Below are 25,802 nucleotides of genomic sequence, written 5' to 3'. Positions count from 1 at the left end.
CTATTTCTTCTTCGTCTTCTCTAATTCGGATAGGATGGCAACTAACGTCCAGCCTCATTACCTCTACCTACTGTTCAACTGTATACTGAAATGTAGGCCAGCATATGCGGAAAAAAAGACCCTTTGCTAAAAGGTTTAAACTTTTCCCACATAGAAAAAGAGCAAACAATCAAACACACGTTAAATAAAACCAAACAGCCAATTGAGTTTTTTTCCTTAATTTTAATACAAAAAAATCCCATTCATGTACAAAATAAAGAATAAAATTATAAATTATAAATCTCACTATATCTGATATGTACATGGAACAATAACAAGAAAAAGTGATTTTAGCACACACATTGACAAAAGTAAGATGCTGAGTGGTTGCATTGATAAGTATAGGCACCTATGAGTAGGTGGGAGGCATACACATATATATAATATAATATTATATATATATAGTGCTTTCAAGTGATCAATATCCCCATTGGTGCTTGAAGTGTTTTAAGTTTAACATCCCAGATAACATACATGTGGAGTAAAAAAAAATAGTGCTGTCAAGCAATTGTTAAATTGCAATTAATTGCATGCGGTCCGTAGATATATAAATATTCTAAATGGAAAAATGATCATATATTTTGAATCCAGCTATCAACGCAAGGGTGGACCAGTGTGCTTACCTTACTTACATAAGATACAAGAATCAAGGCCGTGCTCGGGCTTTCCTGTGTGGGGTTTGTATGTCTCCCTGTGCCCGAATAGCTTTTCTCTGGGTAGTCTAGTTTACCCCGCACCCCCAAAATGCCAATGGTAGGCTGGTTTAGCACTGTAACTTTAGATCTGAATATATTTGTGAATGAATTTCTTTCTCCTTGTGGCCTCCAATTGGCTGACAACAACCACAGCAAACTTTCTAATCACTTGTGACTCATTTTGCTATGCCAGGTCACATTTACATACCACATGAACCAATATTTAAAGAAAATAATTAAAGATGAAGCACCTATTCTTTGAAGAAGAGCATATTTTCACAGGTTGTGGGGGTGCTGGAACCTATCCACCTAACCACAGGGAGGAAGTTGGTCACGCCCTGAACAGGTTGCCATTAGGGTCATTTTAAGTGAATTCCTATTCATTGTGATTCCTGGGTGTCTGCCACTTTTTTTCCTATGGTGTTAAAACAACAAACAACACGCCACAAAAGAATACCCCCACCCACCTTTCAAATCTATAGTGAATATGTTCACCAAAGACAGAGAAAACAAACAAACTGCCTATTGAATACCTCGCCACGACTATTTACAAAGTTAACTTCCGCTCCACTCTCGATGTGCCCGCATGGATTAGTGAGCAACATATCGCCCCAAAAATCTTTGCGTAGAAGGCTGAAATTTTGCCAAAGCAGCAGCAGCATCACCTCGGCGGAGAAGATACGCCGACGGGAATTTGGCATCCAGGCCGTGCAGAGGGGGTCACCGGGATACTCGCATTAGCTGCTAGTTATCTTAGCCCCTCATTGACTGAGTTTTTACCAGAAGGTTAGCTGGTAGTGCTAGTTGCCCACCAAGGGGCTAAGGTCTCCATGGTGCTGATGGTTTTTGATCTTCTTCTTGAAGAGGGAGATGGTGGAGGGCCGGTACAGGATGATCCAGGGTTCAGTTGACGTGCTCTGGCTGCAGCTGTCCGAGCTGCACACTGTGGGGATTCGGAGCGACCTGGAACGACATAGAGAGGAAAATGTACTTTTTTTAGCCCATACCATTAAGATTGGAGTTTTATCCTTCTGTGATAAGAATAAGTCATGATCCACCTCTCTTTTGAGGACAACAACAGCCAAGACAAACACTCAACATACTTTACTGTGATGTGTAGCCATAGCTTGATCAACATGGCAACCACGGTGAGGATAAGAAGAGCAGCAAGGGTGTAAATGGTCCACACTGCAAGACGAAAAAGCAAGAGCATGCTTACATGGTAAGTTGTTTCATTTGGTGAAAATATAACAGACCAGAAGGAAAAGCATGTGAGTAAACAAACACCCTTTGTCAAAAGATTTGTCTGCAAAGTGTTAGGAAATCTTATCTGTGCAGGGCTGCTCAAAATACTACAAAAATGACCGTATTTTCTGGCATGTACGCAATATACACAGAGTTATAAACGAGGAAACGTTTTATATTGAATGTGATGAAGTATTTTTTTTAAATTGAAATGGGAGGATTCTGCAGTCTGATAAGGAGACTGTGGTTCCCATCAGACAACCCTAATGAAAAGGCATATGAAGGTGTAGAGAAAGGTGAGAGCTGGACATACTACTGCTGTGTCCGGTGGTCTGTCCGGGTCCAGCCCACTGACCTGGCATGTTGTGGTCCGATTTACTTGGGCTGGACGTGATCACGTAGAGGATCTGTGAGGACGAGCATCCTTTGGCGCCATCAGTGACAGCTGGGGGGAGCTGAGGTTCCACTGTGCTGGAGAAGTCCTCCACCTCATCTCCTGGGACGGCGTCATCTTTAAGACCTCTCTGAGCTGTAGAAAATGCCCAATGTAGAATATCAGATTTTTTTTTGTTTAGCCCTTGATGTCAGCGGCTTCCAAAACTAGCTTTTGGCTCCCCCAAAAATTGAATAGTAAACGCGCTGGACCCCTTATAAAAACGCCACAGAGTCTAAGTAATGTATTGAGGGTGTTTCCACAAAAAGGCTTGAACCACAAATATTTACTCACATGCATACAAATGCATAGTTCTGAAACTAGTCATCAGATCCCATTAATACTAATATTAAGGTTTGGATTGTATTTGCCAGTGGTCCAAAAAACGATGTAAACTAAATGTGTCGTCAAACAAGTTGAAAATGTGAATTTTAGAGACTGAGAGAAGGCTGAACTCATACCTTGGTAGAGCAACGCAAACCCTTGCGCCTGGTTAGTCCGGTCTGAGTAGAAGTAGAGGATAACGAAGTCTCCCGTGACATTGACCAGTTGACGAGGCGGGCTACGCCAGTCGAAGCGAGCCACCACCTCATTAGTGTAGCCGTCCAGCAGCTCCACCATGTCTGTCTGATCCGTGATGTCGAAGAATGTGAAGTTGAAGATGATGGCCAAAGATCCGGGGACCTGGACTGTCCAGTAGCAAACGCGACTAGCTCCGTATTTATCTGGAAAGTCTGGAGAGTAGATGACTCCCGATGGGGTCGAGTAATTCCCACCACAGGAACCCACTCGAGCTGTGAAAAAAGTTGTTTTTTAAAATGTAAATTAACCCATCTACTGAGATAAAACAACACAATTGCAATACTTGCATTAACCATCAAAGTGTTCAGCATTCACGTTATCTGGGACCATCTAGCTTTGTGAATGGGTATAATGTCTAGACCCCGAATGTAAGACGACCAACACTTTTTCAGTCTGCAAAAACCAGCGCCTTTTATACGCACTAAATTCAAGATTCTATAGATGTTGCAGTATGACACTGACAGCTTGACTGTCTAGATACATTTCTTGTTGACACGCGGTTTGAAAGGGGAATGCGCAGAACATCCTTGAAGCATGACAATATTAGCAGTCGACGATGACGTTTTCATCTGCTACCAGTGAAGAAGACGATCCGGATTAGAGCCGAAATGGGTAAAACGAGATCGGTTTTACAACAACAACAAAAAAATGGACACGTTGTTATACTGCATACAGAATTTGAAATGATCAAAAAACATAAAATATGAAAAAAATGTATATAAGTTGACAGGTATGAGTCACAAAATGCTAATCATATTACTCAGTTCAAGACGGCCACTCACTGTCAAATATGATGATCCAACCATCTCCGCCACATGGCTGTCTATGGTCACCGAAACAAACGTGGTTGCACTCAATGCTCGAAGCCTCTCTGTGGTTTTCAAGATCCACTTCATTGCCACAGAAACAAGCGTAGCCCGACTCCATGCCGGCCAACTGCACAAACACAAAACACAAGCTCCAAACTTTCAACATGTATTTCACTGTTCAAGCATATGCTTACACTCAAAGATAATCCTTCATGTGTTTTCAATATGAAATATGAAAAAAAAACCTTGGGGCATAGTAGTTTCGATTTCCAAGTCAACTTTTGCAATGAAGTTGGGACGTTATGATAAAGATTCTGTAAGAGTATTTTGAGAGTTTTCTTCGAAATAGATGAAATTTGTTTGCAATAAGTTCTGAAAACGTGAATGCAAGACAAGAAGAAGTGTATTCGGAATCTATGAGTTATGGGCAGAAACTGTTTTGATTCGATTTTTGAAATGATTGATTTAGGTGGGTTTAAAACATGCATTCTTGTTGTGATTTTACATTTTATTTCATTAGGAGCTACACAAATAGAGACCAATTTTATGGGACCCCTAAGGAAAGTTATAGTGCGAGTCTGACCTTGTATCTCTGTTTCCTGCAGAAGTTAATGCAGGTATGTATGGTCAGCTTGTTGGAGGTCTCAGTGGGTCCAGATAGGGTTGGGGGTTCCCCACTGTCCCGGAAACACCCAAGGTTTCCTGGCACTGGAGAAAAAAAAACACATTGATTCATTTTGAAAATTCAATTCATGGATGATCATCCTAAAACCATAAAACAAAAAAAATGACAAATGCCATTTTTCCAAAGTCCCACAGTTACCTCAAAGGTTACCTTACTAAATTCTTTAGATGAGTTTTCCTTGAGCTATAACCTCTTTTTTTGCCACCAGAAATGATAGTATGGGTAAAGGGAGGCCCTTTTGCATTTCATTGTTGTGGCGCACATGTGATTGCCAAGCAGTTTATGTCAGAATAGTGATTAATTCATGTTGTGTAGGGAACAATGGGTAAGTTGAAAAATTGCTCCAACAAAAACACTGCAGATATAAGCCTTTATATATTATAAATAATAAAATAATAAACCCAAAATAACAACAATTAAAAAATAAAAAAATACCTCAATACATGCATTCTTCCACAATTAAAGCCTTTGACACAAGGCCAAAAACACGCCACGTTGAAATGTTTTTGGGAATCTGCTGCAATTTATTGTGGCCCTAAAAAGATGGCCAGTAAAAAATAGAGGGTGACAATGGGGTCTTCAGGGAAACAAAGTCACACTTTGTGTTTGGAATTTGCCATGTGGTACTTAACTTGTCCTTCTTTACGTCCTCATTCATCTCTCACTCACTGGCGGTTTGTAAATCATGTCAGATATTCCCGCTTTATTGTCACTCTCTCTCTCCCTTCCGTGAAATCTGTCTAATTTTAATAAACGATTAAAGACATTTTAGTACTATTAAACCACTAGTTATTTGTAACTTTGTTAATAGATGGCGAATTAGAACAAATATAAACATGTTTTTCCAATGCAATACCCTGTTTTGGGTGTCTTTTCAGAGGATTGGAACAAATTATTAATAATAATTTATTTTTAGTTCATTTCTATGGCCGAGCCATGTTTGCCACTAGAAAACAAAATAGGAATACTTTTAAAATCTGGCAATACATTGAATCCACAAAGTCGTGAGGGCTCCTTGTATGTGTTGTGTGTGTGCAAAGAAATCTGAATTGACCATGCAGTGTGAATATGGAGTGCGCTCCCGTGGCTCTGATAAATGGAGACCAGTAGTTTGAAACAAGTGAGTTAAAAGCCAGCCATTATGTGAAGTAACAGACTGTACAAAAAATGATTGCAGACAGAAGTGCTATTGTTCCAGCCAGATTAAGTTGCGTGTACTATTCAGAAATAGTCATAATAGCAGCACAGAGTTGAGGGCACTGAGGTCACAGTAACTACCAGAGTGCAGAATTATTAGGCAAATGACTATTTTGTCTTACTCCAAGCTGTAAAGGCTGCTACCAATTACCGTATTTCCTCGCATATAAGCCATATTTGTAACACAAAAAAAATATTGACTGAATCAAGCGTATGACTTACATGAGCAGACTTGCTATACTGTTTTTCACCAGTAGATGTTGGCAAAGTAACATTTACTATTTGTTGGTTATTTTCTGTTTTGCAGTAAGAGAACTTACTGGATCAATTAATTCCTTGTGATATTAACCCTAATAATGTACTTTTGAACCATTCAGTATCTTAGTAATACCACATGTGATTTTTCCTCAAGATTTTACCTTCAAATGGAGGTACGAAAATGTGGAATCAGGGAGCGGCTTATACGCGAGTAAATATGGTAAGCATGAGAAAGGGCTTGATCTAATGACATCAACTCCCTCTATCAGGTGTGCACAATTATTCGGTAAAATGTAGTCAGAGGCATTAACAGGCTTTGAAAAGTTCAAAATATCTTGCAGAGGGATGATGCATTATTAAAATTTGTAAAGCAGGGGTGCTCAACACGTCGATCGCTCGCTACTAGCTGATCGCTAAGGTACTATTGGTAGATTGCATGACAGTAAGATTTGATCAGAGGATTGGATTTGTAGTAAAATTTTATAGGGGACTTGAGTTTGAGAACCCCTGTTCTAAAGTAAAAGTCAAGGGTGCATGCGGCTTCCAAGATGCCACTTGCCACCATTTTTTGCCATCTTTCAAAACTGCAACATCACTACAGTGCCCAAAAGCACAAGGCATGGCCAAAGAAAAAAACGACTCTGTTAGGACCACAAACCAAGGTCACTCACTTTGACATGTTGGGATGTCGCAGTACCGCCAGTATATTCCGTCTTCGTGGTCTGCAACGTAGCACCATGGCTGTACGTCCCCATCGGGGTTCCTGTAAAAACAACCAATTTCATTTAACCCTTATCAATTTTAAAGAAACATTTAGAATATTGAAAATACCCTAAAATGTCCAGATGAATAATAAGAAATCAAGTTTAATCAAATAACCTGCAATAGTTGTGACTGCCGAGGCCGCCCTCGCCATTGGGGTACTTGAGCGTGTTGTAAGGGTGTTGGAAGGTCTCGTTCCAGTAGAGGCAAGGCTTACCCCCGTGAAAACTTGTTTGTGTTTGGAAACCCCTGTAGTCTTCTCCATTGGCCGTGTAACACTCTGAAATCCCAGAAAGAACACTGTTAAATAACTTTTTCTGAGACTTTATAGCCTTGATTTAGTTTATAGTATGATTGATGTACATTCATTGACAAAATTAAATAAAACATTAGTAGAATGGCCGCCTGATACTTTAGCGGCTCACTCTCCTGACTTTGATTAGGGCAGACACAGGTTTGATTCCCGCCGGTGGAGGTATGATTCTGAGTGCGAATGGTCATTTGTCGCTACGTGTACCCTACGGCTGACTGGCGACCAGTCTAGGATGTAGTCTGCCTTTCACCCGAAGTCAGCTAAGATAGGCTCCACCAACTTACGAAAACCAAGGTATGGATTATGAGTTAATGAATGTATTGGTAGAATGAGCATTTTTACATACAATATTTGACCATAGTATAATTTGATCTAACATTTGTTCGATTAATTTGTTGAACATAATGTCAGTGATATATTGACTCAATTAAAAAAAACATCTAAATGATAAGCGGCTTTGGAAAAAAATCAATCACAGTTTAATTAATTTACAAGATTGTCCAACATAGTGGAGTGCTGGAGCCTATTCCAGCTAACTGGATGGCCAGCCAATCACAGGGCACACAACCATTCACGCTCACACTCATACCTGGAGGCAATTTAGAGCGTTGAACCAGCCTACCAAGCATGTTTTTGAAATGTGGACGAACACCGGAAAAAACATGGAAACGTTCAAACTCCACACAGATAGAACCCTTAATCTGCTAACCAATTTTCTATCAAGCCGCTATGCTTAGTATATTACTCATCATAAGATTGTAATACTATACAGCATTTTAGCTAAGACTAAAGAATTTCTAATACTAGTCAGTCTAATCTCAACAGTTTTTTTTAAATTTCAGTTAAAGGCCAAATATTTTAACTATAATAATTTTTACTTTGAACATAAAGGCAATGATAGTTAAAAAAAAAAAACAATGGAATAACGATGCTATTCAATCACCACCATCTGCTTTCTTTGCAGCATTTGCTAAGCGCATTAAAACAAACATTGGAAAAAGAAAAAAGAAAAAGACCACCACAGTATTGTTTTAATTATCATCAAGGCACGTCTCCAGTTTCCAGAAAGTGTATGACAACCATATGGGCCAAGCTATGTTTTAATTCCTCTTGAAAAACAAGAGGGAGGTCAAACAAACAAAACAAGTTCATCAGCCCAAAGAGAGTCATTGCGAGATCATTTGAAAGATTTTGCCAGTCACGTTGTTAAGAAATATTTTTTTAAACACATCTTACAGGTGTTTCTGTCCCCGAGTGATAACTCCCTGCAAGGAAAAACTGTCTGAAACTGGTTTAGAATGTAAAATCCAGTTAAAACCACAACATACTTAAGTTTGAATGTTAGTACATGGTAAGAAAGCACACATTAATAGAAGATCGTCGGACAGACCTTGCTGTCATGGCCCAAATCCTAACCACAAGTGCATTTATTTTTCATTGTTGCACAAGAAAGCATCAAGTTTTGATTCTAACCACGAATGAATATATTTTTCAAAATCACATGTAAACCGCTATTTTTTTTCAAGGCGCAATACGATGATAAATGAAACCCAAGCACGAAAGCTGCAACTTTTATCATTTCAAGAAGTAGAGTGAGATTTAAACACATGTACAAGTTTTGTCAATAATCTGATGAATACATTTTAGTACTATTAAACACATTTTAGTACTATTAAACCACTAGTTATTTGTTAGTTTGTTAATAGATGGGAAATTAGAACAAATAAAAATGTTTTTCCAATCCAATGTCCTGTTTTGGGTATTCTTTCAGAAGGTTGGAACAAATTAATTAGTTTTGAGTTCATTTCTATGGCAAACGTTCATTTGAGTTACGAGTAAATCGACATACGAGCTCAGTCCCGGCACGCATTAAGCTCGTATCTCGAGGTACCCCTGTACATTACTAAGTGTATGCTTCACAGAACCTTGCTATGACTGTGACAAGTTCTTCATACTTAATATCATGAGCTATAGCACCAAGTAAGGATGTCAGCATCAAGTTTTAAATGGCCTCGCACTGATTAGACTTCAAAAGCATATAGAACCTCAAAGGCACTGAAGCCAGACGTCGCAAAACAGACTTGTTTTGCATCAGGCTATTTGTGTAACGCTCAGGTGACACATGAGGAATGTAAATTACATGTGCATTGGTTCTCTCTTAGGTGGGTTATGCAGCTCAGGACCTCTGCACAGCAGCTAACACAACTATCCTTTAGTTTCTTCCAGAGGTTGAAGTGATTACAGGGTCCAGAAGGGAGGAATCAAAGGATTTCGGGTTTGTTAGCAGGTAGGGGGAAATATAATTTACAGCCACAGATAAAATGCTCCGGCTTATCTCATTAAAGTGTTAATGCCCATGGGACCATTGTTTCAAAGTTAAACAATGGGGCTTGAAAAGTAAGCGTTAGGCTGACGGTCCATGCTTTGGGTATTTCGGATGTGGAAGGAAAACAGAAGTACTTAAAGAAAACCCACAAAAGCCCGGGGAGAACATGCAAACTCCACACCGGGATCGAGCTCTCGACCAAAGAACTGTGAGGCCGACGCGCTAAGCACTCGTCCAGCAAGCGCCGGTCCAAAAAAACAGTTTACAATAAAATCTGTGGTTTTGTTAGAAAACATTTGGAGAATGTGTGGCGTATTAAAAAAAAAAGTGAAATGAATACACAAGTCTTCTGTTTTTGAAACAATGTAATTGGATAAAAATGTTGGCTTGTTTTGGCCGACACAGAAGACACTGTGAAAACCAAACATGCTTTGTGTATGAGGCCACCAGTGTTTATTATTTTGGAGGCACATAAGGTCAATTTAGAATCTTAAAATAACCTACAATGCAAAATGTGCAATGAGGGACAGAGAACTGTAGTACCTGGAGAAAATGCACGAGAAGAACTTCAACAGAAGGTCTGTAGTCCAGGGGCTCAGGAAGTGGGGTGCTGAGGGGACTGCAGCATCTTAAACAGCGCCACTGTTTATGGTCTGTAAATTCAAAATCAAATCCGAAAGCCATGTTTTGGCAGTATGCTTAAGGTCATCGTTCTTTTGGAAGAACCATTTGCGCCCAAGGTTTTATCTTCCTTGTTGTTGTCTTCAGATGTTGCCTTATGTATTGTTCTTTCTTTATTACGGTGTCTATTTTATGTGGCGCACCAGTTGCTGCGCCAGTAAAACATCCCCACAACACGATTCTGCCGCCATATTTGTAATGCTGTTCTCAAGTCCACAAGCTCCACTCTTTTTCCATTATTATACCCTACTTTAGTTTAATTTTATTCCAGTGCATGTCTCCAGAAGCTAAGATCTTTGTTTCTTTAGGAGGAATAGCAGTGACATTGGTGGAGGTCATACAAAAGAGTTTTATTGTGTCCCAAATCTCAAACAAAGCACCACAATGAAGCATTTGAGAGGCCACTGGTATTTTTCAAACCACCTTTTCAATAGCAGTATCTCTGATACCTGAGACGCCATGTGAAAAGGATCCTCTTTTCAGTGGTTTGGGTGACTGTGGGAAGACCAGCGGTACTGGTAAGGAGATGTTCGGGTTATAAGAGAAGGGCAGGAGGTGGGGGTTGATCCCACCGGTTTCCATTGTAGAGGACCCATAAAGGATCAGAATATTTAGTTTCACAGCATTGGAAGAGTGTGACTACTCTGCTGTTCAGCAGCATCAAACTGGACCAGTTTCACCTTGACCTCCAATACATGAAGGTACCTGACGACTTTGAATTCACTCTGAACAGCATAGATTCTCCGGGACCTGCTGGGCTGGCTTTATTTTTTCCCATTTTGAAGTCTTATCAAATATAGTTGAATTTTTTTCAAGGATTAAAACTTGGCAAGCTGGTTGACTTCTAATCATGGGGCTTTGAAAGTTCTCCCCAGTAGTTTCAAAGCTGGACATTTATGTTAAATAAATGTCCAGCTTTGAAACTACAGTTCAGGAAACACATTAAATCCTCCCCATTCTTGCCAAAACTAGTATAGCTATTTTCACGGCTGACATAATCCCCTTCCGTTCTTTTCTAAGATTAATTGTAAAATTATTAATGCACTAAATCAAACTATTCAAGTAGAATTGGGAAGGATGGCTATGAATACTCATGTTTCCTGGTCCAGATGGAAATGTGATTACGGGTCAATTTTCTTGGGTACTTAAGTCAGTTCATTTTCACTGCAAAAAGAAAATGTTGAAAAATATATATTTTTTTGAAGATGTAACCAATATAGTGTATGTAAATAAATAAAGATGATCCTTTGGGTGATATTTTAAATACATAAAAAATGGAGTTCATACATTTTATTTTATGTATATTTGTAACACTTAGAGAAGAATTTAAAAATCTTAAAACTACAAATAAAAAAGTATAACTATAACATAACAAATCTATTTATCCAAGATATTACCTTCGCAAATTTTCTGGTGAAAGCACTAATCCTTTCAGTTTAAGGACATTATTTTTCAATATACAACTGCAAATTTTTTTGGAGATTTTATCATCTCCAATGGCATATGCACAAGTTAATTGTTTTGATGCAATTATGTCATGTGACCGACACAATCACTGAATTGCTTGTCACACAAACTGTCAAAATATTCCGAGCATGTAGGGAAAGGCATCGGATGTATCATATCAAAGCTGCAACCTATGACGCACAGTTGCAACAGCAAAGCAACAGAAAAGCAACTGAACAGGACAAACGACTGGAAAAAAAATCCCCCTCTGAAGCATGAGTGTAAGCTTAGGTAATATTTAATGTTTGTACACTTGGTAAACAGCCAAGTTTGATGCCATTGAATAACGATTATTGTCCGCACCCTTGTAATGTATCAAAGTCACCGCATGCCATGCCAACGCCCAAACTTCCCACCGACACACCCATTCCACCAATGGCCAATCAGAGCAAAAACTATGTCAAATGTATCCGGTCAGCTCCACATTAATGAGAAACAGCGTGCCTGCAGAAATGCCTCAAAAATATCCACTAAAAGGAGTGTAAATGTGACATTCCGGGAAATTTCAAAGCAAATGGTGGTGGAGTCGTAGTAAAGTGGCATGCATGGTTGTAAAACATTTAAGGTAAAAAAATAAACCTTCAGTGGCATTTTCACGTTCCCATCTGGCACAGCTGGCTCTCTGTGCCATGTGTGTCCAAGTATAACTGTTAGTGAAATGTTTTTGCCTCGTCTTGCCATGTGTGTGGGCGGTGCAACCACACACAAACCCACATGCAATGCACGCACGCACACACCTGGACAAAATGACAACGGAAGTTAGACGTCAATTTATAATAGACTTTAACAGACACGCCTTGCATGTTTTTCTTGTGTACGAGAGCAAACACACATGATCATCACTTGGCTATGAAACCAATGAAACCAGTCATAACCACATATAAAAAAATTAAAAAACAAAATTGAAAACAAAATGTTCCCTGGTCGCCCTGTGGGCAAAGTGGTTAGTTTTATCTGCCTCACAATTCTGAGATTGAGGGTTCAATCACAAGTGGTTTCCAAATTTTTTGGGGGGAGTTTGCATTTTTTTCCGGGTATTTCACCTTTTAACATTTTCAGAATATGTAGAGTTAATTTTTAGTTAGGAAAAATTGCTGTGAGCAGTTTATTTTGAACTTTTCACAATGCAACTTAACATATTCATGATAATACTGGTTTCTTTTTTTTTTGCATGAAAAAAAATATTTTGTTTAATGGTTGTCATTGGCTGCACACTTGAATATGAGAATATGAATAAAGAGCTATCATATTGCAGCAAACATGTAGCCTGTTACCTGCAAAGCATTTATCCATTAACAATGGCAACAATGCAACATTTTGTTAATTTTACTGACAAAAAGTATACCGCTCTTATTCTCAGACAGATCCCAGACTTGTACATCATATCCTGCCTTTCAACTCTGAGGTTAACACAGTTAGTTCAGGTCCATCAAGCAGAGACCTGCTGAGGAATGCTGGCTACCAGGAGGACCTGGAGAAAACCCACACAGGCCCAGGGAGAACATGCAAATTCTTCACAGGTGGATTAACCTGGATTTGAACCCAGGACTCCCACTGTGAATAGCTAAAAAAATAAAATAAACAAAAGTCCTACAGCATCCATTGTTTTACATTTGTGTTTATATGTTGGCACATTTGTACTCTTATTATTTTTGCTGAAATTTTATAAGATGAAAAAATACCTATATTTGCAAAACAATGTTTGTTTTCAAAATAATCCTAAACACAACATATTTTTATTCAACTATTTACTTTTACTGCATATGTCACATGTCGTCCTCCAATTATATGGAACCAACCACAAAGTCTTAATAAATAATTGCTGTAATATGATAATGAGGGAGTCCTTAACTTAAAGTATTTTGTCTGTTAATAAAAGTCAAGTTTACAGAATACATACATCATGGCGCATGCTCTGGAAGTTCCTTTTCACCCGCCAAAAAGCCTGCAGTTTTTTTTTCCCACATCCTAAAAAATTTATAGCAATGACCATGCATTTCCAAATGACTTATTCTACGTTAACCAAAGCGGGATCCCTCTACAAAACAATATCACAGCTATTGCGGCACATAATTGCAGGACATTATCTCCACTACATCAGTCACACAAAGGATTCCAAACAAACACACAAGTCGCCAGCCATGTGTTGACAACAAATGTGATTTAATACAATAATGTGGTCTCCACATGTTCAGCAGAATTCAGGCCAATGTTCCCTGTGATGTTTCTTAAGATTTTAACCCTCACTTTTGGACTTTTTTTACAGGGGTTAAATATAACGAATGAAAAGCCTTCATTCATTCATTCAATCATCGTCAGACATTGAAAACGGATAAAATGACTGCTGAAATCATGCTGATCCCCCCCCCCCCCCCCCCCCCATCCACTGCTCTCTCAATGTTATAAAGGGGAATACCGTGGCTTTAAATACTTTGTGTTAATATGTAGGTACACATGGGAGTCGTTATGCACAGGCCCAGATGGCTGACCGTCTAATTTAAAGCCCAAAGGGTGTCATTAAGAAGACAAAAAAATTAAAAAGGAAAGCCTGCGGATTTTTACCGCTTTCAACATGAAAGGCAACGCAAATTACAGTGAAAGGCGGGCAGGGCTGGGTTTGTGCGGTCGGCGTTATTAGATATCTGCGAGGAGGTTATGACCCAATATTGTGTGCAGGGAAATTGCACACATGCCTCCAAATGTGACGCAAAAACTAAAGGCAGACATGTGAGGGAATAAGCAAAATACACTTGTTTGCCTTTTCAAAGCGGTGCCGAAGCACATCTGCACTCACTCAAATTTAAGATGTGGTGTTTCAGTCTTTTAGTGGGGTTGATTACACATTTCACATCATTCAAATGAGATGTAGATGCGCCTCAAACGTCCTAATAAGCTTTATACAACTGCAACAAAGGCTGCTGCTGCTAACAAAAATTCATTACTACAATCATTTTCAGTGCGGAATACAACGTTACCTAGTTGCAGGGGTGCTGGAGCCAGCTAATTATGGGTAAAATGTGCATATCCTGAACTGGTTGCAAGCCAAACGCAGGAAACATAAACAAAGAACCACTCGGAGTCACAATAACACCTGTGGAGAATTTAGAGTCTTCAATTAACCAACCAAGTTTTAAGATGTGGAAGGAAGTCAGAGTTCCCATAGAAAAACCCACACAGACATGGGGAGCAGCAGATGCACCAAACATTGTGCCGCTAATCCACTTTATCTTCATTAGGGGCGCGGGGGGTGATGCAGCCTATCCCAGCTGACTGGGCGGCGGACACCCTGAATTGGTGGCCAGCCAATCACAGGGCACGAGGAGACAAAGAACAACTATTCACGCTCACACCCATAGCTAGGGGCAATTTAGTGTCCAATCAGCCTACCATGCATGTCTTTGGAATGTGGGAGGAAACTGGAGTACCTAGAGGAAACCCACTCAGGCCCGGGGAGAACATGCAAACTACACACGAATGAACATGACCTGGATTTGAACCCAGGACCCCAGAGCTGTGAGGCAGACACTTAGTTCTCACGCCCATTTTAAAATAAATAAATGCAACATAATTCTAAGAAAACATGTGTTTTGTGTGTATTACACAGTCACATGTCGGTCCACTGTGGTCATAATTGCATGACTATAATCGGAATGTTTTTAGCTATTCCAGATCTGTTAAAGGTCTGTTTAAAAAAAAAACATTAAAGGTTTATGTAAAATAGAAAATGAAAATGAAGACATAAGAATTAAAGTTAATACAAATATTTTTCTGGCCCTAATTCCAAGATTTCTCAAAATCATGACCTTGGCAGAGATTAATTAATAAAGAATTATTATTATTTCATTTAAAATTTAAAATCAACACATCACTTGTACTTATGTAGATGACATTAGGCAGCAACACAAAAATATTTTTTCCAACATAAATAAAGGAAAGCATTATTTGTCTTGTTTAATAATAAATAAACTTTCTTAATGCATTACTTTTCTGCTGGAAATGTATTTAAACTGAATCAGTGCTTAGGTAGTTGATGATATGTTTTTTTTAACTAATGATCCGAAATAGTATATATTCGCGTATTAGTGTATATTTGACAGGAAGTGATGAGAGTATTTAAAGAACTGCAACCCAAAAAGACTCCAAATACTGTTTAAAAATGAAGAAATGCGGTCACAATCCTCCAACTAAATGCCGGTTTTCAAGTGGTTAGTCGAATGAAATGTAATAGCCTTGACTCCCGGTACACAACAAAGTTTGGGGAAGCGAGACAGAAGTTGAGAATGAAACGAAAGAGAAGGCGAATAAACATGAAAAACAGCCACAAATTGTGCACTCACCGGTGTCGAAATGTTTAAGCGCGGCGGAGGTCAGGAAGAAGAAGCCGGAGAGAAGAAGCGAGGAGGTGGCGTGGTGCCGCTCCATGGTGCCAGGTGAGCCGAAATGGAGGGGGGCTGTCCGGCGGGCTGTCCGGTGGGCTGTCCGGCGGGCGGGAGGGCTCCACTACGCTCTTTTTTCTGGAAGTTCGTGAGAAAAGTCGGCAGTGGACTAGATAGCAGCGCGGAGGGATCCGATTTCCATGCCATGTGACAGGAAACCGAGCCAAACACTTTGAACCTGCACTGAAGAAGAGGAGGAGGAAAAGGCTGAAGAATAAAGCAGGGGGTTGGCGGAGTACTACGCGAGGATATAAAAACGCACACAATGCGCTTGTTTAGACCAGTCTTTCCTAAGAGTCAATGCGCCCGTGGCGAATATTTTGCTTTTACACGGCACACAGCCAACCAACCAACAAAATAATACATTTTAAAAAAACATGCACAATCAAATGTTATATATTCCTTAATATTCAGTTTTAATAGCGTTATTAGAGGGTGAAAGCCAGTGAACTTCAAATGATTAAACTACCGTATTTTCGGCACAATAAGGCGCACTAAAAAGACTTCACAAAAGTCACCTGTGTGCCAAATATATTCCATTCAGCACAGCGCCATCTAGTGGATGCGTCACACAGCCATGACTACTATTACTACTACTACAGCTCCATGTAGTTGATTATCACACAACCCCTACTACTGTTACTACTACTACAGCTTCATCTACTGAATATACAACACAATTTCCCCTCGTATGACTCCCAACACCACTACCACTACTACTACTGCATTTTAAATCCGGTATATGGAAAAACATTTAAAAAAAAGTCCATTCATTGAAGGTGCGCTTTATAATCCGGTACACGTTATAGTGCAGAAAATACAAGAACCTAAATTTGTTGTAATAGTCTACGTATATTTTTTTGCGCAAGTAATACCCCACCGTTTTCATATAGATAAGATCACCCTCTTATGTCTAGATTGAAAAAGAGCTCGTCAGCAAGTGGGCGTGTCAGATTGATATCACCTGTGATTTCAAAGGCAGGTGTGGGAATTCCCAGCAGCTACAAATTCCCATAATGCAAAGCTTGCTCTGCACCGAGCCAAACAAAGTGAGAGCAAAATGCTTTTCAAAATGTCTTTCTTGTGTTGGTGTTGTGCATGAATGGTACACAAACAGAATCGGGCTGTTGAAATCACGCATTGATCTTACAAATCTGGAGGTAGTAAGAGAGAAATAGAGGCCGGTTTTGTCGTATCAGATGTCAGGCAGTCTTTTATGTTTAATTGTTTTGTGTGGTAGGTACTGACACAAACCTATGAGCATATTTTGTCAGATTTCTTTAAAGGGCTTTTGTTGGCCAGTGGGGCTCTATCCGATGCGGTGTGCCAACAGAAGAACGATTTAAGGTCAAATCTGGGTGGTGAGACAGCTTTAAAAAAAAGACGGATTTCCACTCTTTCCTGCCAGAGGATGCCAAGCTAATGCTGAATGCTCATTTTCATATAAAGGACTAAATGATGAGCATTTACAGCCAGAATTTGTTGTCCTGCAGGAAATTATGTATAAAATATCATTGAATATCTACTGTGATGTTATGAATAAGATGCATCCACAGGACACATGGATAGTGATGAGTATTTGGTCTTTTACGATTTTCATACATCAGAGATGCAGGATGGCCAACAAAGAACATAGCTGATATGTATCTTTTAATTGCCTTTCTGCAATTTTGATTCACTTTACAATTAAAGCTAACTGTTTAATTAGAACTTAGTATTGGATTGGATACCTTTATTCACCCCTTATTCTGGAAATTTCATTGTGACAGTGGCAAGAAAAGGCCCGCTTTATCCTCACTAGGGTCATGGAGGGTGCTGGAGCCTACCACAGCATGAGGTGGGGAGGACGCCCTGAATTGGTGACCAGCCAATTGAAAGGCATGAGGAAACAAACCACCATTCACGTTTACACTCATACCTAGGGGCAATTTAAATTGTCCATCCAGCCAACAATTAATGTTTTTTGGAATGTGTGAGGGAACCGGAGTACCTGGAAAAAAAACCCACGCAGGCCCGGGAAGAACATGCAAACACCACACAGGTGAACTGACCTGCATTTGATTCCAAAACCCCAAAACTGTGAGGCCGACGCGTTAACCACCCAAGCGCCCATGAGGTGAAATATGAGGTAAAATCCGGGAAGACCCCTTTAGACATACTTTACTGTCTATATTCAATGTGGTAGCTTAAATAATGTGTCTGCACTTGTTTCAAGGGTTTGTGAGGCTTCTGGGCATGATCACTCACATTAAAGGAATTTTTTACATTTTTCCTACCTTGTGTGTGCGTCCTATGTTCAGGGAATCACGGGCCGCGAGGGCATACAGGTGTGCTTCATCACCTCTAGCGTCCTCAGCGTCGTTGATGTGGAAACCTTTAATTAGCCAGCACAGCCAGGAGCTACATATCTGTATAGCTAGCAAGTGGAACCATGTCACCATTTTGTGTGATCGGCTCCCAAAATGGAATTTATGAGTGTAACTTACAGGCCTGGGCTGTGACGGAGTATCAAATATACAGGTGGAACGCTCGTTTCTTTGTTGGCTCGTCAGGAAGGGGAGGAAATGGCTGGGAAGAACCTGGAGTGAGGCACCAGATAACAGACACTATATAGATCATATTTCCAGCAAACTATCAATCACACAGAAATATTCTCTGCGTTTCTCTTGGCATTTTATCAACGTGTCTGACCTCACAAAGTTCAAATGTCAAATGTTTTCTACTTGATTGATTGACCATTCCTTCTGTACATTCAATTTTGTACTCATTTTTGGATTCTGTTAATCTGATGAATATCCATGTGGTTTATCAAAAGTGCAATACTTTACTAGTCTAATGTGTATTAATTATATATAATGTATATAATATAATAATTGAACCTATCCTAGGCAACTATTGGCACTAGGCCCACACAATGAGGGCACAACAATTGACACTCATAACCATACCTAGTGACAATTTGAACCAACCTACCTACCATGGATGATTTTGGCATGTTGAAGGAAACCAGAGTACCCGGAGAAAAGTCACACAGGCACAGGGATAACATGCAAACTCCACACAGGGGGGGTCAAAACCCACAAGAGATTTCACCCGCTCACTGAGCCACCTAAAAAAATACAAAATAAAAAGTTAGTGTACTGCCAGTTGCTTTGGGAATGAAATAGAAATAGAGAAATATAATGCAAACAATAATGATAATATTGTTTTTTATTTAAAATGCTTTTTAAATACAAAAAAAATAATACATAAAAAAAACATAAATAATACAACTGCATGTTTTCATTATTACTTTTTCAAATGTGAATACAACATATTCCTTAAAACGTTTTTATACTATGAATTTACGGTGCGATTGAGCTGGAGATTTTGTTTCCCATCGATTAATGTTTCACACGGATGTTCATTAAAGTAACACAAGCTACGGAGATCCAATTTACTTTGTCCATTTCTAAATTAAATATATTTAACATGTCGTATAAGCACTTATAGCCAACAAATTAATTTATCAATTGACAACACGATGGCCATTGTGTGTCTGTGAGCTATCAAGCTAGCTGATGTTTTTAGCTTCGACTGTCAAAATGTACGTTTATTATACTGTTATTGCTTCTTTGGTCGTTTTTTTCCTCTTGAAATGGATTAAAAAGAGCCGATACTGTACCGACATCAGACGACTGGACGGCAAAACGGTTCTTATTACGGGTAAATGGCTTCAAATGTGTCTTAACCATTACTGTAGTCTTGTTCAAATCATACACATACAGCATGTTCTTCATTTACAATAATGATGCATTATCACATAAATAGGATAACACCTTTTTTTGAATATTAGAAGCTAGTGTTTTTAATCCTAAACAAGTTTTAACAGGGTCGCTTGAGGTAGAATGATATTTAATAAAGATATATGTTATAAAATATAACAATATCAATATTTAATTATTATAACTGCTACCAGTTACAAATTACAGGAAATAAACCAATAATACCCCTCAAAAATAAGTTTTAATTAAAAAAAAAACTATTAATATTTTTTTAGAAGGTAGCAGTCATATGTGGTATTGTTGATAATATTTTCCAGTAAAAATGTAGGTTGGTTTTTTGGTGTTTACCCGGCGCCCGGTGAAAGAGTGGTATTACTTTAGGCTATACTACTCGAGGCATTACTTTTTTCGTTTTTCTTCTACATTACATTAACTTTATGTCCATCCCAACTCTGTGTGGGTTTTCTCCGGGTACTCTGGTTTCCTTCCAAATTCAAAATAAATTGTTACCTCTCTTCTACACACCAGGAGGGAGTTCCGGTATTGGCAAGGAGACTGCCGTGGCGTTGGCATCAAGAGGCGCTCGCGTGGTGATCGCTGGCCGGGATCCCGACAAAGCAGTGCGAGCGGTCCGGGAGATCAAGTTCCGCAGTCGCAATCTAGCGGTCGTCAGTATGGATCTGGATCTGGGAAACCTTCGTTCGGTGCGGGACTTTTGCAAAACCTTCCTGCAACAGGAGAAGCGGCTCGACATCTTGATCAATAACGCAGGTGAATAATGTGAACAGTACATGCAAGACAACCACAGTTCAGAAAATGAGATGGTGACATATCAGTATTGTGATACAATTGAAGCCATTTTATGATTCTTTTTTTTTGTTTTCCAGCCGTACCAGGCGTCTTGGACTGGACAGACGACGGTTTCAGCATGTGCCTGGGTGTCAACCACTTGGGCCACTTCCTACTCACCAACTTGCTACTGGGCCGCCTGAAAGAATGCGCCCCGAGCCGTGTGGTCACACTCACCTGCTCCAACTACAAGTACCAGAAGCTGGACTTCCGGGACCTCAACTACAACCTGCTGCCCTTCTTCACATACTGCCGTAGCAAGCTGGCCAATATCTATTTCAGCCAAGAGCTGGGCCACCTCATGAAAAGGAAGGGTGTCACCTCATATGCTGTTCACCCTGGTGAGAAACCTCATTAATTCGTACATGTACGGATAAACACAAGCAATGTCAGGCATTTTACTGAAAAGCCTAAGTTATATCACAAAGAATTGCATTAAAGGGACAATTCAGTGCTAGAGGAATTTATCTTTTTGCCATTTTTTTCTTTTACCACACAATTTGACATGAGTTTTGCTGGGGGAAAACATTAACAATTTTCTAATAAAGAGCGTACTTCGTTTGAATAATTATAAAAAAAATTAAAAACAAGGAAAATTATGCGGGGTTCAGCCATGTTTGTGTACTTTTAATCAGGTTTTTGTTTGTAGAAAATATATAGTGTTTGTGGATGTCAATCATTTCCAGGTTTACAAACACAACAGTGTTTGTTGACAGGAAACAAGGAATCCAGATGAATAAATGACATGCTAATGTGGGGGGCTATGAGGAAAAACAAATGCGAATGGCTGATTACAGCTGTAGTAGCAATTGTTAATCTCTGTATTATTGTGTCCACAGGCTTTGTACAGAGCGACTGGACGTGCCACTACTCGTTCTTGTTCCGGACTGTGATGCGGGTCCTCATGTGGATGTTCTTTGTTACCTGCGAGGCAGGCGCACAGACCGTGATCTACTGCGCCGTGGCGGATGAGGCGGCTAAACAGGGCGGCGGTTATTTTGTCGACTGCCGGGCAGCCACCCTGCGACCATTTGCCCGCGATGCCGGCATAGCCAAAAAGCTGTGGGAGGCTAGCGAGAGACTGGTCAAGCTTGCGTGACTGACAACTACTCTCCAATTATTCCATTAATTTATTCAGCATTGCATTTTGCTCAAGTTGTGTGTAATTTATTGAAATAAATAGTCATTGGAAATTTAAACAGAATTTCAATTTCCTAAGTCCCTTTAAGACATGCACTGAAGCGATTGGTTAAACTGTTCAAGCCAATAATTTGGTCAAGTTTGTTTTTAAAGTGGCTATAGAGTTTACAGAGGAACACATTTGACAACAACAACCACAAGAATGCAGTCAAACTGGACAAATCAATAAGGATTGGTCGCTTTGTGATTGGCTGGTGGTATAGAGATGCACACCAGGGGGGTATTGCACAAAACCAAAGATGAATGAGTGCCAAAATAACATAAAAACAAAGATTTTAATTCATTGAGAAAGAAAAAAATGGCATGTTCTGCTTTAAAAATTTAAATATAATTGAACAGATACTGGAATTTAACTCACGTTTCCAAAAAAAGCAGGTTTGCAGCTTTACATGTCAATATTATTTTATTGAGAACACCTTTGAGCACAAGTCACCCAAGCAAGAGAAAAAAAGTAGCACTATACAACAAGAAAAAAATTACCAACAAATCATGAAAGAAAACAGGAAAAAGATATTTAAAAAGGTGGAAATTGAGTAAAGGAAGGATTGGAAGCTTTTCATGGTTTTGTGCTTTACTGGTGATTGTCTAATCTTGGGATAGATTTATCAGTTAATATATTCATCTGTATTAGATCATCTGGAGACAAAAATAGTAGCTATATAGGTATTTAAAAATATCTTGTGCTTTAAATGCAGTTTTTCTCCCTCATAAAGAGATGGAAGTGTCAGGCCTCAGACGTGACTGGTGGCGGGGTGTTCCAGACCGACCAATCACTGGCGCAGCTCCAACGAGCGGAGTGGCGCCAGGTGGAGACAATCAAGGTTCTGCCTGGATATAAGGCCACCGGATACCCAACCAGCTGCCGGATCGTAATCTCAGCTCGCTCGCTGAAGCAACCCCTGGTACAGGCCATTGTTCTATGTTGATTCATTGCCCTTTTCTCGCCCAGGAACTACCTAGTCTGAGACTGCAAGGAGATCAAGAAACCAAAGGATAATCGACCTGGATTGGAGGAGAACTACCCAGGACATCGACAGGATTGGATTTGAACTACGGCAAGAGACAGACTGGTAAAAGGAAGAAGGAACAGCCAGGAGCGGATTGGAGGAGAACTACCCAGGACATCGACAGGATTGGACTTGAACTACGGCAAGAGACAGAATGGTAAAAGGAAGAAGGAACAGCCAGGAGTACCACCAGGACACGAATTGTATATAGTTGAATTGAGCACGTATCAATAAAAGTGAACAAAGAACTGGACTTCTATCTCGCCTGCTTTGGGGCCATTTACAAGATCATAACAGGAAGATAGTTTTTTTTTAAAGTAAACTTTATGCCTAGTTGATACTGTAGTTCCTATGAAAATTTCTATTCAGTAATTAGGTGAATGATTCCAAAAACAGCAAATATACGACGGAAAAGCTTTGCCTTTAATACTGTGGAAATACTGATGAGGCCAGACAAGAGTACCTTTTCCTTAAATAGTCAAAATAGCCAACTGAGTTCTCGTTCTAGATTGAAAATCCCTCAAAGACTTTCATTGACCAATCAAGGGCCCATTTTGTTTCCGGGAATTCTTTTTTTTACAAAGAAATGTAATGGCTTACAATACAAGTGGCCCGTTTTTTTGTTGTTGCATTTTTGAGATGTTCCAATGAATTTTCTGCTTTGACTTAACGAGCAATAAAAAGGAGATACATGAGCGCTATTTCATGAACTCAACTCACTTCACAACAAGCACCATTTTAACAAAACAGGTAAACAATTTGTTGTAAAAAGAAGCGTCAATACATTTAATCCACTTCCAGTTAAAAGAGGTGTAACATGCAATTATTTAAAACAATGAAATAACTCCCTTAGTAACAACATCTGGTAAGCTTAATACTAACAAACACTGCAAGAAAAACTGACAAAGCATCCGTGGTGCTGTTATACTGCTAATGTCAACATAATATTTAAGCAAAAATTAAGAGTCAATATGGGGGGGGGGGGGGGGTATTCTATGCCATATAATCTTAAAGATTTGGAAAAATATGAATACATATCTAATCCATTTTATGAGTTTTTTTTTTGGTTCCACATTTTAGACAATGGTTTAGGATAAATAGTGTGGAAAAAAAACATAATTAAGAATCTTTAAACTTGTAAAAATCTCATGATGAGAAAAGGTTGAATGTTTGGAAGAGTGTCAACAATTGGCCCACATAATTAAGCTGTGCAAAAAAATTAATACTACATTAATAATGCTTTGGGCTATTGCTAAAACAAAAGTTAAATGTAAGATTTACCGAAAAATTGGCACTGATTTAATCACTGATCAAAAAAGTATCAGAAAGGGAAGAAGCAATCACTCCAAAATTGAGAAAGAACATAAAAAAACAGCACAGAATCTCTTCGATGTCAGAGTTGAAATATAAATATAGAAAAAAAAATACAAAACACAAGAACAAAAACACCAGCAGACCCTTTAAACTAACTATTGTTTTTTTGGAATTTTATATTTTGTATTAGTTTAAAGTATTAATTCTACTTTTATGAAGCGTTATTTTTTGGCCATGTAAATAGCTAACCTTAAAAATAGTCATCAATTTTAATGGGAAGACACTGGTGAAGATAAAAGTAACATTAATAATTATAACTATAATAAAAATGCTATTATAAAGCTCCTAAAGACATGAGTTAAGGTGTAAACATCAAGGCTAACAGAGTATAATAAACAAATTACAAAACCGACATGCAAGAAGTAAACAAATACCTTAATTTCTCCCCAAAAAAATCTAACTTATATTTCCACGGCAATATTTGTTTGTGTGTTTATTCCAATTACAATTATATATGGTAGCTGTGACCAACAGCAATGTTTAGTAAATTCAACCGAAATATTAGATTTTCAAAGTTTGGCACCATTTAGGCTAAAAAAATCTTCCCCCAAAAAATAAGAGAATGATTTAATAATACATTTCAAAAGCTGATGAAAAGAATCAACAGATTCTCGTCTCAGCTGGATGTCGGAAAGTAACCTTTGCAATTTGAAACGAATTGTGGAAAAACGATCCCCATTTGATAGTTGGCCACCTTACAAAAAAAAAAATCTAAAAGTTAGACTTAAAAATAGTGTTTAGATACTCTATCTGAAAGAGATTTTTCCGTGTATACACACCCACAAACCCACGTAAAATATTCCACTTAATAGCCACGAGGATGCATGCTTCCTAAATAAAGAAAGGAGAAAAAAAAACTTTACTACAAATTTAAGGTATAAGTCATGTTCATGGTCAAAAATAACATACTGTTTACAAATGTTTAATAATAAGAATGACTAGAATTCATGAGTAAAAGGAGAACTTTAAACTTAATATATTTTCCAGTGGAGTGACACAAATGAGATTTCACAAATGTGTGTGTATGTGTGTGTGTGTGTGTTTGTGTGTTTGTTACTTGTGAGGAAGGTGCTGTAAAGCTTGAATTCATGATGCTCATGATTAGACTCATCATCCTCTTCCTCCCACCTGATAAAATAACTGAAGGCTCTCTTGGACATCTGGAAAAAGCAAAATATTGTTGAAAATACGTGGTTTTGTGACATGCTTCACGTCGTACATTACGGAGAAATTTGAGAGTAATCAAATACATAAATTCAACCAACTGAGGTTAAAGTGATAGAGTCATTTTTTTTGCTCGACACCAAAATAATATCAAATGTGAAAGTTGGAATGCTAATAGGTGTAGCTTTGACAAGCACATACTTCAGAAAGAATGCCAGAGTAGTAACAGAATAATCAGGTTTAGTCAATTCATTTTTTTCTGAATACCTGAAAGTAAATTTGAACAAAATTAAACAGAATCTAATAATACCTTTAAACTGAGAGCTGCCACATTAGGTCAATAACTGCGATGCAGTGTTTTTATGGTGTCAATTCAGTATTTATTTGGACTTTTAAAACCCTGTGTGTGTGTAATTTTCAAAGATAAACTTTCGATTAGATTTAGTTTTATTTATTAATGTATTTATATATTTATTT

At 38.7% G+C, this 25,802-nt stretch overlaps 3 protein-coding genes across 12 annotated transcripts in view; 1 reads left to right on the top strand and 2 right to left on the bottom strand.

Annotated features, from left to right (window-relative positions):
* Positions 1 to 265: 265 nt before the first annotated feature.
* On the bottom strand, positions 266 to 19,058 carry kremen1 (kringle containing transmembrane protein 1). Of its 2 annotated transcripts, none has more exons than XM_077715084.1 (12): positions 18,945 to 19,058; positions 18,454 to 18,546; positions 18,244 to 18,383; positions 15,869 to 16,145; positions 6,823 to 6,985; positions 6,615 to 6,706; positions 4,387 to 4,511; positions 3,777 to 3,930; positions 2,874 to 3,206; positions 2,293 to 2,508; positions 1,838 to 1,922; positions 266 to 1,697 (listed from the first exon to the last, which is right to left on the bottom strand). In XM_077715084.1, the coding sequence occupies exons 4-12, from the start codon at positions 15,951 to 15,953 to the stop codon at positions 1,535 to 1,537; spliced, it is 1,416 nt and encodes a 471-aa protein (XP_077571210.1). In that variant the 5' UTR covers positions 15,954 to 16,145; positions 18,244 to 18,383; positions 18,454 to 18,546; positions 18,945 to 19,058; the 3' UTR covers positions 266 to 1,534. The 2 variants fall into 2 exon arrangements, with proteins under 2 accessions (XP_077571210.1, XP_077571211.1); XM_077715085.1 differs by having other exon boundaries at positions 2,335 to 2,508.
* A 312-nt stretch (positions 19,059 to 19,370) lies between these two features.
* On the top strand, positions 19,371 to 21,798 carry LOC144195879 (retinol dehydrogenase 11). The gene is made up of 4 exons (XM_077715750.1): positions 19,371 to 19,672; positions 20,260 to 20,502; positions 20,619 to 20,921; positions 21,420 to 21,798. Exons 1-4 carry the CDS (start codon positions 19,528 to 19,530, stop codon positions 21,677 to 21,679), a joined length of 951 nt encoding a protein of 316 aa, XP_077571876.1. The 5' UTR covers positions 19,371 to 19,527; the 3' UTR covers positions 21,680 to 21,798.
* A 366-nt stretch (positions 21,799 to 22,164) lies between these two features.
* Positions 22,165 to 25,802, bottom strand: part of LOC144195878 (calcium/calmodulin-dependent protein kinase type II subunit beta) — a 29,948-nt gene continuing 26,310 nt past the window's right edge. For all 9 annotated transcript variants that reach the window (XM_077715741.1, XM_077715740.1, XM_077715742.1 and 6 more), the window contains one exon: positions 22,165 to 25,321. The gene's annotated coding sequence lies outside the window, so the exon portion shown is untranslated. The remainder of the gene's footprint in view (positions 25,322 to 25,802) is intronic.

Source organism: Stigmatopora nigra, chromosome 4, assembly GCF_051989575.1.
Source record: "Stigmatopora nigra isolate UIUO_SnigA chromosome 4, RoL_Snig_1.1, whole genome shotgun sequence".
In the NCBI taxonomy this organism is placed as follows: domain Eukaryota; kingdom Metazoa; phylum Chordata; class Actinopteri; order Syngnathiformes; family Syngnathidae; genus Stigmatopora; species Stigmatopora nigra.
The sequence above is the reverse complement of the archived record's forward strand: the minus strand, read 5'-3'. Positions and strand labels throughout refer to the sequence as shown.

What these genes read in the sequence shown, in the direction of transcription:
- LOC144195879 (XM_077715750.1), top strand. Translation starts at nt 19,528, where the DNA reads ATGTTTTTAGCTTCGACTGTCAAAATGTACGTTTATTATACTGTTATT. An exon ending in CAAAACGGTTCTTATTACGG is followed by an intron (nt 19,673 to 20,259) that starts GTAAATGGCTTC and finishes TCTACACACCAG; the next exon opens with GAGGGAGTTCCGGTATTGGC. An exon ending in CTCATATGCTGTTCACCCTG is followed by an intron (nt 20,922 to 21,419) that starts GTGAGAAACCTC and finishes TTGTGTCCACAG; the next exon opens with GCTTTGTACAGAGCGACTGG.
- kremen1 (XM_077715084.1), bottom strand. Translation starts at nt 15,953, where the DNA reads ATGGAGCGGCACCACGCCACCTCCTCGCTTCTTCTCTCCGGCTTCTTC. An exon ending in CGACATCCCAACATGTCAAA is followed by an intron (nt 4,512 to 6,614) that starts GTGAGTGACCTT and finishes TTTTTTCTCCAG; the next exon opens with TGCCAGGAAACCTTGGGTGT. An exon ending in GCAGGAAACAGAGATACAAG is followed by an intron (nt 3,931 to 4,386) that starts GTCAGACTCGCA and finishes GTGTTTGTGCAG; the next exon opens with TTGGCCGGCATGGAGTCGGG.